The 20138-nt window shown below is 37.1% G+C and overlaps 1 protein-coding gene across 2 annotated transcripts in view; it reads right to left on the minus strand.

The window, feature by feature from the left end:
• The window catches only part of DHX29 (DExH-box helicase 29), a 45966-nt gene that overhangs the window by 16461 nt on the left and 9367 nt on the right, over positions 1-20138 (minus strand). For both annotated transcript variants that reach the window (XM_043590507.1, XM_043590506.1), the window contains exons 4-12: positions 18430-18559; positions 17569-17711; positions 15492-15617; positions 12463-12589; positions 11542-11700; positions 9704-9869; positions 9325-9448; positions 7462-8067; positions 5691-5834 (exon numbers count right to left, since the gene is read on the minus strand). In XM_043590507.1, the coding sequence (XP_043446442.1) occupies positions 5691-5834; positions 7462-8067; positions 9325-9448; positions 9704-9869; positions 11542-11700; positions 12463-12589; positions 15492-15617; positions 17569-17711; positions 18430-18559 (1725 nt within the window). The remainder of the gene's footprint in view (positions 1-5690; positions 5835-7461; positions 8068-9324; positions 9449-9703; positions 9870-11541; positions 11701-12462; positions 12590-15491; positions 15618-17568; positions 17712-18429; positions 18560-20138) is intronic.

Here is a 20138-nt window from a genome sequence, read left to right on the forward strand (position 1 = left end):
CCTGAAACCATAAAACTCCTAACAGAAAACATAGGCAGTAATCTCATGGACATTGGTCTTAGCAACATATTTTTATGGATTATGTCTCTTCAGGCAAGGGAAACAAAAGCAAAAATAAACTATTGGGACACCAAAATAAAAGCCTTTTGCACAGTGAAGGAAACCATCAACAAAAGAAAGGCAACTTAATAATGGGAAGAGATACCTGCAAATGATATATCCAAGAAGGGGTAAATATCCAAAATACATAAAGAACTAAAACAACTCAACACCAAAAAAACACAATTAAAAAGTGGGCAGAGGACCTGAGTAGACATTTTTTCAATTAAGACATATAAATGGCCAACAGATATATGAAAAGATGCTCAACATCACTCATCATCAGGGAAACGCAAATCAAAACAATGAGATACCACCTCAAAACACTGAAAATAGCAAGAATTAAAAAGATAAGTGTCGGTGAGGATGGGAAGAAAAGGGAATATTAATGCACTTTTTTGGGGAATGTAAACTGGGCAACCACTATGGAAAAGAGTCTGAAGTTCATCAAAAAATTATACACAGAAATACAGAATGATCCAGTAATTCTATTACTGGGAGTTTACCCAAAGAAAACAACGACACTAATGCGAAAAAATACATGCACCCATGTTTACAGCAGCATTATTAACGAGGGCCAAGATATGGAAGCAGACCAAGTGTCCATCCGTAGATGAATGGATAAAGAAGATATGGTATATATACAATGGAATATACAATGAAATATTACTCAGCCATAAAACAGAATGCAATCTTACCATCTGCAACAACATGGATGAATGAAGAGATTATTATGCTAAGTGAAATAAGTCAGACATAAGGCAAATAACATGAAAAAATATGTATTTCTGATAGTGACAATATGGTGTAGCACTATGGGGACCCTGAGTTTGTCTCATCCATGAAACATAGCTAGATTAGCATCAAGCTATTTTGAACACCTGGAAAGTGATCTGAGAATTAATGCAAAAATCTGCCTAATTTGAGCCAGAGAACTTGGCAGGTATGTGGTGCAGAGAGGTGAACTGGGGGGAGAGAAAAGCCACAGAGCCATGGAGGGTAGGGAGCTGTTTTTGCAGAGACAACAGAAAGAAAAAGGAGGAAGACTGCAGCACACTGGGATCACGCAAGCAAAGCACTCCCTTTAAGAGTAGCTGGAGAGAAAGAGATAAAGAGTGAAAACACTTGCAGGGGACTGGACAAGAAATCTGTTCCCCAAAACTATTGATGGGGAGGAAGGAGAGGGTTTCAATACCACCAGGCTTCTATAAACAGTGGAGCACAGAGTCTAAAGTTTCAGAGCTTAGAGCCTGGCGGCGCTCTGATGAGGAAGTAGGGGGAATCCTCAGGAGCATGCAGCACAGTCTGAGGGGTCCATGTGCCACATAAGGAGAAGCAGTTCACCTGTTTGGAGTGCCTGTGGTAGAGGCCATGCAGCTTCCCTCCAGGCCAAAGTCCTGGTGGACCCTGGAGAGCTGCCATGTTTACTGATATTGGAACAAAGACAGGAATACAGCAAAACCTGGCACTAGCTATGTGTTGTGATTTACCATAAACTCAGAGCCTCTGCTGCTGTGTGATCACATGAACATTTTCTGGGACAAGACAGCACCAGGCTGTTGTTCAATGAGACCCTCCTCCAGAGAATCAGCATGGGTCCGAGCGGTGGATTTTTGAAACACAGCTCCATCTGAGATAAAACTCCGGAGGGAGGCACCACCTGGCAATCAGATAGCTTGGACACAGTGTAAAGGCGGGGAGTGGACGGCAGCCTGAGACAAAGGGGTGATTGAGGGCATGAAATTCACGCACCAGAGACTAGAGAGCTGGGGAAAGCCATTTTCACCATGCACAGATGACCCCAGTGAGCTAAGCAGCACTACCAAGTGGAGAAGGGAGCCATTACACCCAGCCCCACCCACCTGCACCCTCCAGGGACATCCCTGAGAAGACCAGAACAAATCCCTTCTACCTGCTTAGCTTACGGACTGGACTATATAATGTGCTGCAAGATTTCAGTTCTAGGTAAAATGGATGTAACTTCATTCAAGTTTCACGCTGTTTGCTTGTTGTTCATTTTCTTTGCTTCTGTTTTTCCTTCTGTTTTCTTTTTCCTTTCTTTTCTTTCTCTTTCTTGGATACAGAAAGAGCAAAATTTTTTTAATTAAAAATTTTTTAATTCTATTTTTCTATTTTATTTTTTTAATTAAAAATTTTTTTAAAACTTTTTTTCCTTTCTCTTTTCTATCAAGCTTCTCTCAAGTAGACCAAAACACACCTAGGATCTAGCTTCCTTTATTTTTTTTGTTTTTTTAATATTTAATTTTTAATTTTTAAATGTATTAATTTTTTCTTCCTCCAAAATGATACAATGGAGGATTTTACCGGACAAGAAAAAACAAGAAGAAATGACAGCCAGGGATTTAATCAACATAGATATAAGTATGATGTGTGGACTAGAATTTAAAATCACGATTACAAGAATACTAGCTAGGGATGAAAAAAGTATAGAAGACACCAGAGACTCCCTTTCTACAGAAATAAAAAAACTAAAACCTAGTCAGGCCAAAATTAAAAATGCAATAACCAAAATGCAATTGCGAACGGATGCTGTGATGGTGAGGATGGATGAAGTAGAGCACCCAATCGGTGATACAGAAGATAAAATTATGGAAAATCATGAAGCAGAAAAAAAAGAGGGAAACAAAGTCTAAAGATCATGATACAAGATGTACAGAACTCAGTGATTTATTAAAGAGTAACATTGTATCATAGGAGTGCCAGAAAATGAAGAGAGACAAAAAGGGGCAGGAGGTTTACATAAGCAAATTATAGCTGAAAACTTTCCTAGTCTGGGAAAGGTCACAGATATCAAAATCCAAGAGGCAAAGAGAACTCCCATTAGATTCAACAAAGCTGACCATCACCATTCCATATCCTAGTCAAATTCACAAAATACACAGACATGGAAAAAATCATGAATGCAGCAAGGGGAAAAAAACTCCTCAACCTACAAGGGAAGACAGATCAGGTTTGTAGCAGATCTGTCCACAGAAACTTAGCAGGCCAGAAAGAAGTGACAGGATATATTCAAAGTGCGGAATCGCAAAAATGTCCAGGCAAGAATTGTTTATAACAGCAAGGCTGTCATTTAAAATAGAAGGAGAGATAAAGAGTTTCCCAAACGACTAAAGGATTTTGTGACTACCGAGCCAGCCCTGCAAGAAAATTTAAGGGGGGGTGGGGGTGGGGGGCTCTTTTTTTCTTTACATTTTTTAAAATGTTTATTTTTGAGAAAGAAAGAGAGATCATGAGCGGGGAAGGTGCAGAGAGAGAGGGAGACAAAATCTGAAGCAGGCAGGCTCCAGGCTTTGAGATGTCAGCAGAGCCCAACATGGGGCTCAAATTTGTGAACCATGAGATCATGACCTGAGCTGAAGTCAGACGCTAAACCGACAGAGCCACCCAGGCGCCCCTAAGGGGGGGGGGGGGGGGGACTCTTTGGAGAAGAAACAAAACAAAAACACACCAAAAGACTAGAAAGGACTAGAGAATATCATTAGAAATGCCAGTTCTACAGGCAACACAAGGGCACTAAATTTTTGTCTTTCAATAATCACTGTAAATGTAAATGGACTAAATTCTCCAATCAAAAGACAAAGGGTATCAGAATAAGAAAACAAGACTCATCTATATGCTGCCTATAAGAGACTCATTTTAGACTTAAAGACACCTGCAGACTGAAAGTAAGGGGATGGAGAACCGTCTATCATGCTAATGGATGTCAGAAGAAAACTGAAGTAGCCATACTTATATCAGGCGATCAAATTTTAAAGACTGTAACAAGAGATACATTCATATTATTAAATATATATACATATAAATATGTATATTCAATGTCAACCGTGATTTTTTTTTCTGGGATATGAGATTATAGGTTTTTATTTTCATTTTTGTATCTTGCTATATTTGTAATATTTTCTTTTAAAGTTTATTTGTTTTATTTTTTTTAAGTTTACCTATATTTTTTTAATTAATTTATTTTTTTATTTTATTTTTTTTTGAGACAGAGAGAGACAGAACATGAATGGGGGAGGGCCGAGAGAGAGGGAGACACAGAATCAGAAGCAGTCTCCAGGCTCTGAGCCATCAGCCCAGAGCCCGACGCGGGGCTTGAACTCACGGACCACGAGATCGTGACCTGAGCTGAAGTCAGACACTTAACCAACTGAGCCACCCAGGCGCCCCTTAAGTTTATTTATTTTAGAGAGAGTGCATATGTATGAGAGCATGAGCCGGGGAGGGGCAGGATGAAGGGGAGAAGAGAGAATTCCAGGTAGGCTCCACACTGTCAGTTCAGAGCCCGATGCGAGACTCAAACTCACGAACCATGAGATCATGACCTGAGACAAAGTCGGACATTTGAATGAGCCATCCAGGCGCCCCTATTTGTACCATTTTCTAAGCAAAAGGAGGAAAATGACCGAACAATCTATATGTAGTCTATTAATTAAAAATCAATGAATGACTGAACTTTAATACTGCCTTCTGAATTTAGTGAATTAACAGACATTTATAAAAACTTTACATCAGGGAAAATTTTTTAAATAGTTCTTGTATAATAGAAATGCTATGTATCTTATTTCTTCTTGACAAAATCATGTACAAAGCAAATCAGTTTACATGTGGTAGGCTACTGCACCATTTAAAATAATTCTAATGGGAGGGGCACATGGGTAGCTCATTCGGTTAAGTGTGTGACTCTTCATCTCAGCTCAGGTCATAGTTTCACAGTTCCTGGGATTGAGCCCTGAGTTGGGCTTTGCTGCTAAGAGCAAGGAGCCCACTTGGGGTTCTCCTTCTCCTGCTATCTGCCCTCCCTTGCTCCCAGGCTCTCTCTCTTTCTCTCTCTCTCTCTCAAAAAAAAAAATAATAATAATAATTCTAAGGGGAAATTTTCAATTTAAAGATTCAATTTAAGTGTGCATTAAAATTTGATCCAAGGACATATAACCCTTGATTTCTGCTCAGGTCATAATCTCACCATTTGTAAGTTCAAGCCCCGCATTGGGTTCTGTACCGACAAGGTGGGACCTGCTTGAGATTCTCTGTCTCCCTTTCTCTCTGCTCCTCTCTCTCAAAAATAAACATTAAAAAAAATCTGATTCAAGGAGGGATATATCTATAGAGTAAATGATGAAGATTTCTTGGTTTTTTTCAGTACGAATTAAGGAAAATCCTTTAACAACCAAATGTAGTTAAGAGGCAGTATACACACCACAGACTGCATCCAGATGGCCTCAGTTTGAACCTCCGAGTTGCAGAACTTACTGGCTGTGTGAACTTACACATAGTATTTTAACCTCATTGTGCCTCAGAGCAACTGTCAAAGGAGATAATAGTATCTACTTCACTGGATTTCAGGAAAGGTTAAATGAATTTATATATATATACAGTCAGAAGCATATAGCAAATGCCATATGGTATTGAAACAATTAACATGAGACATATTTGTTAGAGAAAATTAAATAACTATATACACAGGGGCATTTAATAAGCATGAAGAAAATGTTAGGTAGTATTAGAAATAGCATCCTTTTAACATGAAACTGTTTAGAATTTATCTGAACACGACTACAGAATATACTCACCTCGTCTACAATAACATGAGACACATTGGTTAGGAGACTATCTTCCTGAAGTTTCCTTAGCAAAACTCCTGTTGTACAATAGAGTAACCTTGTAGATTCACTAGCTCGAGATTCCATCCGGATCTGATATCCACACAAAGAATTCTATAGGGAGAACATAAGGTTGAGATAACATTCTCATAAGTGATCTGGGAAACAAGAGCTAAGAAATGAAGCACAGGTGCTGATCCTGCTACTAAGTAGGGCAGTTTAAGGAAATCTAGTTAGTGAAATTAAAAAAAAATTTTTTTTAACGTTTTTTTATTTATTTTTGAGAGAGACAGAATGTGAGCGGGGGAGGGGCAGAGAGACAGGGAGACACAGAGTCCAAAGCAGGCTCCAGGCTCTGAACTTTCAGCACAGAGCCCGATGCGGGGCTCGAACTCACAAACAGTGGGATCATGACCTGAGCCAAAGTCGGATGCTTAACCGACTGAGCCACCCAGGTGTCCCAAATTAACTAAAATTATTGTCCCAATATCTTCAATTGTATAAAACTATAAAATTTGTTCTGCTAACTTAAAAAAAATTTTTTTTAATGTTTATTTATTTTTGAGAGACAGAGTGTGAGCAGGAAAGGGGCAGAGAGAGAGGGAGACCCACAGAATCCGAAGCAGGCTCCAGGCTCTAAGCTGTCAGCACAGAGCCTGACACAGGGCTCGAACTCATGAACTGTGAAATCATGACCCAAGCTGAAGTTAGATGCCCAACCAACTGAGCCACTCAGGTGCCTCTGGTTTCACTGTTCACTCCAGGTACCATCAAAGATTGATTATTGTATTCTAATTAAATTATCTTGCAACAAAATATTGAGGTACTCAGGACAAAAATTTAGAGCAGTTCCTACAATTTGGTCTACTTTTCTGTCAAGATTTCATAAAAGCTGCCACTGTTAAAGAACAACTGGTCTCATACCAGTGGTGCCTCATGGGAATCTCAAGGTGACTTCTATTCTCATCACATTTTTTATTTCTTCAGTTATTTTCAAAATAATTTTTTGTATGTATGTATGTAATGTCTGCACCCCATGTGGGGCTTGAACTCACAACCCTGAGATCAAGAGTCACAAGCTCTACCAAGTGAGCCAGCCAGGCTCCCTTCTAAGGTCATTCTTTTATTTGCCATGTATGTACATGTCTGTTATTCTCTTAACATAAGTTCCTTACAAGATAGAAATTATGTCTTTTTTTCTTTTTACATTCCATGAGAGAAATCCATACCATGTTTCACAAAAATTTTTAGTGAAGGGTTACCTATCTTAAAGACAGAGGCAAAAATGTTAGGGGCGCCTGGGTGGCTCACTTGGTTAAGCGTCTGACTCCACCTCAGGTCATGATTTCGTGGTTTGTGAGTTCAAGCCCCATGTCGGGCTCTGTGCTTACAGCTCAGAGCCTGGAGCCTGGTTCAGATTCTCAGTCTCCCTCTCTCTCTGCCCCTCCTCACTCATACTCTGTCTCTCTCTCCCAAAAATAAATTAAAAAACATTTAAAAAAATGTTAAATACCATCTCTAGAAAGAACAATTCAAAGTGTAATTAAGCTGAGTTGTATCAACCTGGAATTCATATTTGGTTCTAAACAATTTTATTAATTTCTATATTTTGCAGTTATTCTGCTACTGAATAGCCAGTAGCAGTGTCAAAACTCATACACTGTACAGGTTTCATTTGGATCCCAAGAGCACAGATGAGTAATGTCATCACTCACTGAGATGGAGTTGAACGACATCTTACCCTTCCTCCAGGTCCATTTTCACAGCCCAACTCATCACATACTCTTGTGGCTAAACTCACTGCTGAGATTCTTCGGGGCTGGGTGCAGACAATGTTACACTTACTAGCTCCCCACTCATTTAGAAGCAAATCTTCCAAGAGGAAATGTGGTACTTGAGTACTTTTGCCACTCCCCGTTTCACCTGCCACAACCACTACCCGGTGCCTTTTAAGAGTTTCAACAATTGAATTCCTATGCTTGAACACTGGTAACTGCTGCCTTTCCTTTAGAAGTCTCTGGTACTTAGGTGTGCTTTGCAACTTCCTAAAGAGGGCTCTAACAGGTTCCAAATCTTCTGCCTTTTCTGATTCCAAGGACAGTGCAGAAAAATCCTCATCAGAAACTAAATTTTCCCAAGATTCCTCAGGATCTTCAGAGTTTTCTCTCTTATTTTCAGAATGTTGTTGCTGCTGCTGCTGCTGTTTCAATTTGTTCAGAAGTTTGGCAATAAAAAGATCACGTGGCTTATTGGTTTCCATTTTATTTAATTCTTCCTTTTTCTTTTCTGCATCACTCCACTCCAACCAAACATCTCGGTAAGTGGGAGGAAGTAACTGGTGCACAGACTATAAAGGAAAAAAAAAAAAAAACCACCAGTATGTTATTTTCACTAATTACTTAATATTAAAATTCAATAGGCTGGAACTTAGAAGGATAGCTATTTTCCTCTTAAAATGTAATTTGTCTCTTAGTTACTATTTTAATATAAGATACACATGCATATGATGCAAATTTATAAACAGCATATCATATTCAGGCTTCTCAACTTACTGTGTGACCTTCGACAAATAACCTCTCTGTGTCTCAGATTCTACGTTGGTAAAATGGGCCTAATATCTCCCTTACAGACACACTTTAAAGTAAACTTTTAATACATGAAAAGTGCTCATTCCTGGAGCAAACTACTGAGTATATTTTTATTATTTATTCCTGCAGTGGTACTATGTAAATATGTAGGTGATCCATAAAGCATTTCTGAAAGAAAATTCCCTCTGAGATGCTGGCAGGTAAATGATATTACAGGTCAAAGTATTTAAAATAAACTACAGTGAAGTGATTCTAAGTTGTCCTAATTCTGTGTCATAAAAGAGCCCACAATTATCTCTATAACACTGAGAGTTACTTCTATCAATTAAGCTTAGCTTATGATCCCTTTTTGCAAAATAGGTGAAATAAAGACATTACAAATTTTTACTGGCAGAAGCTGGAAAAGAACTATTGTTTGGAGTTCCACTTCATCAGGGTCTAAAATTTCCAGTGGTTCTAATTTCCCATGAAGAACATGTATTTATTGCAAAAAAGAAATGTTGATAATCCAACAATCCAGGAAAAAAAAAAGCTTCCTTCAGAAGTACTTCAATCTTTCTTTAACCTGAAAGCTTATAGTTCATATATTCTAAAATTGAAAACTGGAATTAAGTTCTATAACTTTTCAAAAGAGAGAAAAAAATGTAACATTCAAGAGAGACATAACATTTAAATAAGCATTAAACTGTTTAAAAATTCTCCTTACTTCAACCAACCTAGAACAACTATTTTTAATCCATAAAATAGCACAGCCTGAAAAACTAGACCAGTGAAATGGTTCAGAGCCTCTGGTCTAAGGACAGAAAGACGAAGCTGTGTTTAGGGGCAAGACGCAGTCAAAATCCTAAGTAAGCATTTAACGAGGATTAATCTGAAGAAGTGCTAAGTAAAAACTGGCACCGAAGGCCATCGTTAAATACTACATTCCATATGTTCATAGTTTTATGTTGGCAAAGTACAGTACACGCACTACTCCACGAATGACTTTTGAAACACATCAATTTAAAAAGTCTCACCTGCCCTTTCACTAAACGGTACAGAGCTAGAGTTGCTCCCAGGTGCTGAGCTTGCATGCCATCTTCTGTTAAGATTGTAGGGCATACTACCAGTACGTCATCTTCAGACTTGATTACTCTTACCCTACAAGGAAGCCAAAGATTTTTAAAATAAAATTAATGAAGTAAAAACAAGTCAGAATTCCATTCACACTGAGCCTAAGTTTACATTAATTAATTATTTCTAATGAAGACACTGTACTAGATAACGTATCAGCACTATCAACCTGAGATGTGAAAAAAGAGAGCTTCCTAAATATGTCTACTTAACATGTAAGAAACAGATTTTTCATCTTAGATTTTTCTAAAAGTTCATTCAATTAACCAAAAAAAAACATACCTACATTTCCAGTATCTACCTACTGGAACTTTTTCAAAGGAAGGATTTGGACTCTTGGGAAGATTCTTCCTGACCCAATCGATCAGAAATTGTTTGGGAGATTTTCCAGTCCAGCTTCGAGCTGTATAGTCAAAATTTCTCACATCATGAGGTTCTTTCTTTTTCTCTAAAATGATAGACAAAGATTGTTTTTTTAAAAATTGTCATGTGGTAATGTGTAGTCTCTTGAGTGATCAAAGTCCTCTCAATTTTGGGAAAAGACCTTTAGAAGAGAATAGGTTAAAAAAAAAGTTTGCTCTTCTGAGTGATGTAAGGAAATTCTCTTAATGGATAAAACCACTGAATATCTGAATCTTTAAAAAAAAGTATCCTGAGTAACTCATTCATTCTTATAAAATATCTGTGATAACTAACCATGTGATGAATTGTTCAGGGTACTCTGAATTATAGTATTTGGGAGGCTACCACACAGGAAGGGTAATCTTTTGAAAAAAATATAGATCAGATGTCATTTCTCTGCTTAACAGCTGCTGCTGCCACCACCACCTTCATTGGTTTCACATTACGTATAAAATAAAGTCCAAATTCTTCACCACTGCCTAAAACCTTTTCATGGTCCATCTCTGCTTATCATGCCACACAGGCAGGCAGTCACTTCCTCAAATGCTCTAAGCCTGCTTGGCCCAGTACAGAGGCAGTAGCCACACATGAACAAACCTAAATTAATTACAATTAAACTTTCAGTTTCTCAGTTGCATTAATCACATTTCAAGTGCCCATTACTCCTATTTGGCTAGTAGCTATCACACTGGATAGCCCAGATACATAACATTCCTATCATAGAGTGTTCTGTTGAATAGTCTGCTCTACGTCTTCTCTACCTTAGACTTCCAATGTACTGTCTCCCTCCTTCTAAGGTGGCTCTTCCCACCAAGGTATCACTGGGCTGACACCTAATCATCTATCAGATCTCAGAGCAAATCAACAGCCCCATTATTATCTCTAATATTAAACACCAGTATTCTTGCCCTGATAGCATACATCACAATTTATAATTAAATATTTGTGTATATGTAATGCTTATCTCCCCTACAAGACCATACACTTGAAGAGGGCAAGGACTAGGTTATTTTGTTAATTACCGTACATACAGCAACTGACATTATCAACAATAAAAATTCAATAAATATTTATCAAAGAATATAAAATTAAAAAACTGACAATTTAGCACAGGACTTGACTATAGTACAGATAAATATCATACAAGCTATATCAATAATTTACTTAGCACAAATAAATGCACCATTACACACATCCAGTGGCAAGGCAGTACTCATGGCAGAGTCCTCTTAGGGCTGTTTGAGTTAACCTTGAAGCGAGGGTAAGGTTGGCCAAGTAGGGGATAACAGAATGAGCAAAATCATGGAGTCATGAAATAACACATGTTCTAGAGAATGTTGCGGCTACAGTACTTAGCTGGGAGAATAAAGTGGGAAGGCAGATTGTGGTAGAATGCAAAGGCTCTTCAATGCCGTGGTAAGTATGGACTTACTACTGACTGAGGGTTTTTAACAGGGAAATCACATTTAGATAGTTATGGAAAATAATTCTGGCAGGAATTTGGAGGATGGACTGGAAAGAGATGAGACTGAAACAAGATACTTAAAATTACAAAATGCTACAAAAGTTATAATTATTATTTTTCCAAGACAGCATGTGGAAGCGTAACTTTACTGCCAACTTATGTAGTTTGCTAGAATGCAAACTAACAATTTCTCAGTTGTATTTTCACTGACATTTTACTCCTTTCACCTCGAAACCCTTTCCCTTTGTTTTACCTTTCTCTTCTTCAGTAGCAGCTACAGATTTTTCAAATAAGTTGAAGTTCAAAGCCCTTTCTTCTTCTGTGGCTACAAGAGGCTTTTTCCTTTCATTTTGTTGATGTGAAATCTTTATGGCTGGATTGAATACTGGATGGTCTTCTAAAGTTTCCATTTCTACCAAGAAAAAAAAAATTGTGCTTTGTTGTATTTGTTTTTTATGTATCTTTACTTTGCAGAGACGGTTAAAAAACAAACAAAAAAACCGCAAAACAACAACAAAAACAGAACAGCATTCTTTCTTTTTCCTTGCAGCCAGTTATTCAACACTTTCTACTTGGAATTTATGCTAGAAGTCAGAGGCAATTTATTTTCACATCATATACTAAAATGTTTTAATGAATTATTTAACAGATGTAGAAGGTCTGGAAAAACATACTCATTAGACATGAATGCTCATGGAAGTGTACCTGACTCTCCTTTTTGAATGAGGATGGTATTTTATAGTATATTTCAGAGGCTGACAAACTATGGCCAATGGGTCGCATCCAGCCCTGCTGCCTGTTTCTGTATAGCCTATAAGCTAAAAATAATTTTGGTATTTTTAACTGGTTGAAAAATATACGAAGTATTTGGTGACATGTGAAAATTTATATGAAATTCCTATTTCAGTATCCATAAAGTTTTATGAGAACATAGCCATTTACTTACATACTACCAGTGGCTGCTTCTATGCTGTGACAGGAGAGTTCAGTAGTTGTGAGAGCATCTATATGGCCCACACAACCTACAATATTTATTATTTGCCTTGTTACAGAAAGCCTACCAATCCCAGGTATAAACCGTTAGGAAAGAGTAGACAAAAAGAGGCAACCTCCATGCCAGGAAAGTCAAAAAAAGAAGAGACATTTATATACCTAAGAATTTTTAAGTGTTTACCTCTTTGAAATTTCCTTATTTTTTCTTGAGCCTCTTTTTGGCCTTGCTTGTTTTTTTCTAGTTTAAAGGTAGCTGCCTGCTCCTTTGCATCCAGAAGTTTTGCTGCAAGGTGCAAGTACCTTTCATTCTGTTCCAAAGAAGATATTGATTCAGAAATTTAAAAAAGAACAAAATCAGTTAAGTCATTTGTCAGTTTATTATAGAAAAACCTATGATCTTTTAATCTTATTCTTTGATCCAGCAAATCTGCTTTTAGGAATTTTTCACAGAGAAATAATACAAAGGTACAGATTTGTAGGTAGTGACAGAAGAGGAAAAACTGCAAATCAAAGGTACTCATCTACAGAGAAAATCTGTCAGCCATTAGAAAAAAAAATGAGCTACCAAAAGAATGAGGGTGATCCACATGGAAAATTTCCTTGACATGTTAAATAAAATTAAAAACTACAGAATAAAAGTTAAGTAAGCTCATTTCTGTAAAGAGGAAGTATTTTGTTTTTATACATTTTATAATTTACATAAAGGATTGTATAGATAATAATATAATAATATTCATCTGAAAGTTACCTTTCCATATTCTCTTTCTTGTAGAAAATAGGGACATTAAAAAAAAAAAAAAAAAAAGGCCTCTGGTAAAATGGGTGTTATAAAACTTAAGGACTAGCTCCACTGAGCAAACATTAGATGCAGTTTAAAATTAAACTCAGATTTGTTTTTTTCCCTAGGTTAACAAAGTACAGATGAGAAGCATCAAGGCACAAGGTGAAGATAAGGGCATGTATAATGCTGCTATGAAACACAACTGTTAACATGAATGGAAAAGAGATCAACTAAGGCAGCACATCGAGCTTAAGCCTGGAACCACTTTGTGTAGAACACACTGATACAGTGTAAACAGAAGCGTTAGCTGTCTGTACCTCTTGTTCACCCAAATCACATTCTTCCATCATTCCTATTTCTGCCATTGATACCACTGTCCCTCCACCTGAAAATCTCTTGCTGTCTTTAGCTCATTAACTTCTTTACTCAGTAAACCAAAACTTTCTATTGGTTCTTGCTTTAAATGTTTCTGTTGCCTTCCAATTCCAATACCAATTTGGACCCTTATTATTTCATACCCGAGGAAGTGCAAAAGCTACCAAATGGCTTCCCTATCCTTTCCAAATCACCTTGAATGCTACTAAATATTCCAAACCACTTTAAGCACTTTAATTTTGACCTAAAATACCAAATTCTTGTAACTCACCTGCCCCCAACTTCAAGAAGCTCTTCCCAAGAAAAAAAAGTCAAATTCATTTTTTGGGGATCAAAATCTTCTGGTCTCAGCTAAACTCACTTGTTTACTCCTTCCTGTCAGTACTCATCTACATTGTATACTCTGTATATATTCATATATTGTTTAATACCCAAAGGCTCATTGCACAATCCACTTCTGTACACTGTTCACACTATTTTACCCATATGGATCATCTTCCCTTTACTGCCCATGCACACTTTGCACCCTTCAAGTTCCCCCTCTCTTCTTGCAGTCTTGACCAAATGTTCTAATCAGAAGAGACCTCTTCTTTGACCCTTAATGGAGACTCATACTGTCCTAAGTTCTTTTTGCTTATATTAGTTTAATATAGGCACAGAGTTTTAAAAATACGTATAGGATACAGAAGAGTATAAAAAAAGAAGTGTCCCTCTCATTCTACCACCCCAGTCCTAATCACTAATAATAGCTTCTCGTGTATCTTTCCATATCTTTTCTGTGCATATAGAATGAAAATACACATATATATATTTTTTTCTTTTACACAAATGGGTTCATCATACTACACATGGTGTTTTGCAACTTCCCTTTTCTCTTTCTAAACCAATTTTATTCAGGTATGATTTACATATAATATAATGCACCCATTTAGGTATACAGGTGAATGTGTTTCATAAATATATATATTGATTTAACCATCATCCTAATCAAGATAAAAAACATTCCCACCATCCCCAAAAGTTTCCTCATGCTGCCTTACAGTGAATCCTCTTTCCCTATCCTTGGACTCAAGCAACTACTGATCTGCCTTTTGTCACGAGAGATTGATTTAGCAAGGATGACTTATCTGGAATTTAATATAATAATTACACATGTAGTCATCTGTGTCTCCCTTCTTTCATTCAAGGATTATGCTTTGGAAAGTTGCTTGCAGTGTTTGCCTATTATGAGTATAAAACTGCTATGCACATTTGTGTACAGGTCTTTTGTGGACATCTTTTCAGTTTTCTTGAATAAATACCTAAGAACGAAACTGTTCTGTCACATGGCTAAGTGTATGTTTAACTTTTTAAGGAAGTGCCAGTTTTCTGAAGTGGATATACCATTTTATACTCCTACAATCAATGTCTGAGTGTTCCTGCAGCTCCATGCACTCCCAACACTTGGTATTACTGATCTCTTTAATTGTAGCCATTTTGATGAATATACAATAGGATCTAACTGCAGTTTCCATTTTCATTTCTCTGATGACTAGTGATCTTGAAATTCTTTTTACATGTTTACTGGCTATCCATATGTCTATTTTTGTGAAGTATCTGTTGTCCTTTGAAAACTTCTTTATAAATTCTAAAGTGTACTGTCAGACACGTATTGTAACATTTTCTTCCTACAACTTGTTTTCATGTAACCTTACATTTTTAGTTTCTCTTATATCTAGGCTTCTCTGACCAGACTAAGGATTTTTTTGTAACGAAATGTGCCTTTCTTTTATTATCCAAGGAATTTAGGATACTTCTTACAAATGATAATCATTTAAAAATACTTGATGATTATCTGTTTAAAGATGGGAGGAAACCTAAGTAACACTTATTGAGCAGTTACTTTGTGCCATTTTTATTTTGTTACTTTTAGGTTTTATTTTGCTTAATCTTTCCATCCACTCCTAGAGGTGGGTATTTCTTTAATTTACAAATGAGAAAACTAAGTTACAGAAAAGTTAAATATGTTGCCTATGAATAGCCAGCTAAAAGCCTAATACAAATTTCTAACTCACAGGGTCAAATTTTTCCTCTTCTAAACTTTTAGAATTCTCACTCTTTTCTTCTTCATTTTGCTGTTCGGCATACTGCAAAATCCATGCTTTCATATTTACTTCCAAATTTTTTTCTTCCTTTTTTGGCTAGAAAGGAAAAACAAATATCTGAAAAACCAAAGTTAGAAAAAGGTGTCAAACTATCAAGTGTCCCTGTTTTTACTATTTTTTTTTTCACTCAGAAACAGTAGACACGTAAACCTCATAAAATCATATTATATACTGCTCTGTGAAGGACAAACGAATTACACCTTGCTTTAAGAAGTCTAAACTTTCAAAATCAAAAAGGTATGTCTATACAAAGAGGCAAAACAATAAGGAGAACTTTAAAAACTACTGCTACTCCAGGCACCTGGGTGGCTCAGTTGGGTTGAGTATCCAACCTCATCTCAGGTCATGATCTCGTGTTTGTGGGTTTGAGCCCTACATCAGGCTCTGGGCTAACAGCTCAGAGCCTGGAGCCTACTTTGGATTCTGTGTCTCCCTCTCTCTCTGCCCCTTCCCTGATCACACATTCATTCTCCCTCTCTCTCAAAAAATAAAATGTTTAAAAAACAAAAAAACCAACTAGTGCTATTCCTTAAAAATAGTGGTTTTATGGGGATAATGCTTCCAGATTTTTGTTTTTGTTTTGTTTTCAAGCTTTACTGGGGTAGAACTCATAATATTTAAAAACTGTACATACTTGGGGTGCGTGGGTGGCTCAGTCAGTTGGGCATGCAACTCTTGATTTTAGCTCAGGTTATGATCTTGCCATTCATGGGATCAAGCCCTGTCTCGGGCTCCCTGCTGACCGTGTGGAGCCTGCTTGGGATTCTTTCTCTCCTTCTCTCTGCCCCTCCCCTATTCACATGTATATGCTTTTTCTCTCAAAATAATAAACTTTAAAAAATTGTACATATCTAATGTACATGTTAATATATCAATTATATATTAACTTATCATAATGTATACATAAACTCATTCTGATGAGTTTGGACATATGTGTCCATTCACGATACCTACAATTGAGATACTAAACATATCCGTCACCTCTATAAACTTCCTTGTGTTCTTTTGTGCACATGGATTGGTGGGGATAGGGAGTGGTGATTGTGGTGAGAACACATAACATGAGACCTATCTTCTGAACATATTTTAAAGTGCATAATATTGTTCTGTTAACTATAGGCACTATGTTACAAAGATCTCTAGAACTTATTCATCTTGTGTAACTGAAACTAAATGATTAGGCAACATTTCCCCATTTTCCCCTCTCCTCCCTTCAGCCTCTGGTAATTCCACTCTATTCTCCACTTCTAAGAGTTTAGCTATTTTGGATACTTCATTTAAGTGGAATCCTATAGTATTTATCTTTCTGTGACTGGTTTATTTCACTTAGCATAATGTTCTCTACGTTCATGCACACAGAGGTTTTGTGATACGCAGTGTATTTAAGCATAACGCCCTAATGAAGTATACCTTCCAGTCTTGACTCCTTGCTGTAATCCCCTTCCACACGTATTTTGGAATTGGCCATGTGATGTGCTTCAACCAAGGAAACATTACCAAGATACAAGCTAGGACTTGGTAAGAAATTTATAGACTGGGGCTTATCATCTTGAAATACTTGGTCTTAGAAGCCAGATGCCAAGTAAATCAGACCACCCTGTGACCATCATATGTGAGGAAACATAAGTTAGCCACATGGAAAGAAGGATGCCTGGTTAGCCCCCAGCTGAGGTACTAGTCCTATAAGTAAGAAACCATTTTGGATATTCTAGCCTAGTAAGACACCTTGGGAAACAGATGGACTAAACAGCTGACCCTGGTCCAGACTGCAGAATCAAAAGAAATAAACTGGTGGTTTAAGTCACTAAATTTTTGGGTGGTTTGTTATGCAGCAATACACTACCGAAACCGTGACAGAAAAGTTTGGCAAACTAATTCTCTTCAATAAGCAAAAACATTATTGCAACCTAGTATTTCTACTCATAAACTGCTATAATGCACTTTATTCTGATTTTATACAACTTCATTTGTTTAATTCTTAAATTACCTTAATCTTAGTATCTTCTGGTTTTTTGATTTTAGGTTGCAATGGAGGTGAAAAAGTGGCTGGTATTTGAGGAGACTGGAATTTTGGCCTACTTTTAGTTTGTTGCTCTTCAAATTCTTGACTGAATCCTTCAGGAAGTGCATCTTAAAAATTGGGATTAAAAAAAACATACATATGATATATAAAACATAAACATATATATTCATCAAACATACACAAAAATCCTGGCTAAACAAAGAGCACCTAATTTTCTTCCACACTCATCTCCCCAAGAATAGAAATCCTATGATGAATCTGACTTTATTGTCAAAGTCAAAGTGCGAACACTCATCAGATGACAGCCCACCTCTAAATGGCCATTTATTTCACTCTCAATGTGTTAGACTCCTAAGTTTTCAAAAAAAGATTTGAGCCCTTCCCAACTCTTTGGTTGCCTATTACAGTATATGGCAGGATCCTTAATCAGTCATACAAGCAATTTGGACTCTAGGTTCTTGCTAAAGATGACAACCTTGACTCTCTGGTTATTAAAACTATCCAAAGCCAGATGGCCCAAATTTCTAAACCAAAACCAGGAGAGACAGTCTGATAGGTAAAAGGTAGGCAAACTTTAAAAATGTGTTCTATGAAGTACGTTATAAAATGACTACTGACAACTGAAAGTAATGCACAAAAAATTTCTTCTTGCATGGACTACAACCTCTGAGAATATACTACAAAGAGCAGGAAAGGGTAAGAACATTCAAACAATAATTATAACACAGTGAAAAAATTTTAAGTAGAGCTTGATACAAATATCACAAATTCTGAATTTCAGATGGGCTTTAGAAAATGAACGACTTTAATGATAATACTACTTACCATCTGAAAGATTTAAACAGAGCCAATCCAAGGCAGAATGGAGATCACCTCCCTGCAACAGTGTGTTAGTCATGGCATCTTCAATGTCTTTAGTCTTAAATGAAAATGCTTGTAAAGCCATGTATAAATCCTGTAAGAGGGAAATGCAAAAAAGTCATTCTGTCAATTTTCTCTCCTTTTATTACTAATTTTATTCTACCACTCATTTTATAATTATTTATTTATTTAAGTAGGCTCTATGCCCAGCGCAGAGCCCAATCAAGGGCTTGAACTCACAACCCTGAGATCAAGACCTGAGCTAAGATCACAAGTTGGACACTTAACTGAGCTTAAGGTTATTTATGTATTTAGAGAGAGAGAGGGAGGGAAATCAGGGGAGGGCAGAGAGAGAGGGAGAGAATCCCAACCAGGCTCTATGCTATCAACACAGAGCCCAATGCAAGACTGAAACTCATGCCATGACCTGAGCCAAAATCAAGAGTCAGATGCTTAAGCTACTGGGCCACACAGTAGCCCACTCATTTTAAACCAGAAATTCTGATACAAATTATAATTTCAAAAATATCTTTTCTCCCTTCTAGTTAGAAGAGCTAAATATGCTTACCAGATTGAGAATTTGAGAACTATGGATAAATTTTAAAAGGACCTCAAGGGGTGCCTGGGTGGCTCAGCTGGTTGAGCGTCAAGTTTCAGCTCAAGTCATGTTCTCACGGTTTGTGGGTCTGGGCCTGGCACTGGGCTCTGTGCTGACAGCTGAGAGCCTGGGGCCTGCTTCGGATTCTGTGTCTCCCTCTCTCTCTCTGCCCCTCCTCTGCTCACAAAAATAAACAAACATTAAAAAAAAAAATTAAAACAGTAAATAAAAGGACCTAGAAAATAAACAAACAAATAAATAAAAGGACCTGGAGACACTGCTCATATTCTTACTATCCAACGATATTGTTTGCAATGTAGTATGTTTCCTATCAGTCATTTTTCTGATCTTGTGAAAACAAATTTCATTTAATGTTATAACATAAGCAGGGCACCTGGGTGGCTCAGTCGGTTAAGCATCCGACTTCAGCTCAGGTCGTGATCTCGCAGTTTGTGGGTTTGAGCCCCACATTGGGCCCTGTGCTGACAGCTCAGAGTCTGGAGCCTGCTTCTGATTCTGTGTCTCCCTCTCTCTCTCTGCCCCTCCACTGCTCATGCTCTGTCTCTCCCAAAATAAATAAACATTAAAAAAAATTTTTTTTGATCATTGTAACATAAGCATCTTCCCAAGTTATCAGAAACTCTTCATCACTTATAAGAGTTACATACTTCATTAGGTAGGTGTATCATAATCATACCTTTTCCTATTAGTGGCCACTCAGGATGTTTTCTCTTTTTCTTATGATTAGTGCTTCAATGAACATGTTCATCTATAAAGTAAAGCATCTTAACGTACTTTCTAAAGCATGATCTTCACAGCTGGAGAGAATTTGGTTCAAATCGAGACTGTGCTTACTCTACTACTTACTCATTAACAACTGCAGACTATAGCTTATGTAGTAATCTTTCCAAGCCCTGATTCCTTCATTTGAAAAATGGGGCAAAGTATCTTCTGGTATTGTTGTGTCAGAGAAAATGTAAGCAAAGTGCCCACTATAGAGCCTAATATAATTTGTGGAATGTAATTTAGTTTTCACATCACCATTTTAATGTGTGTAGTTGTATATGGCACAATT

Source organism: Prionailurus bengalensis, chromosome A1 (genome assembly GCF_016509475.1).
Source record: "Prionailurus bengalensis isolate Pbe53 chromosome A1, Fcat_Pben_1.1_paternal_pri, whole genome shotgun sequence".
In the NCBI taxonomy this organism is placed as follows: domain Eukaryota; kingdom Metazoa; phylum Chordata; class Mammalia; order Carnivora; family Felidae; genus Prionailurus; species Prionailurus bengalensis.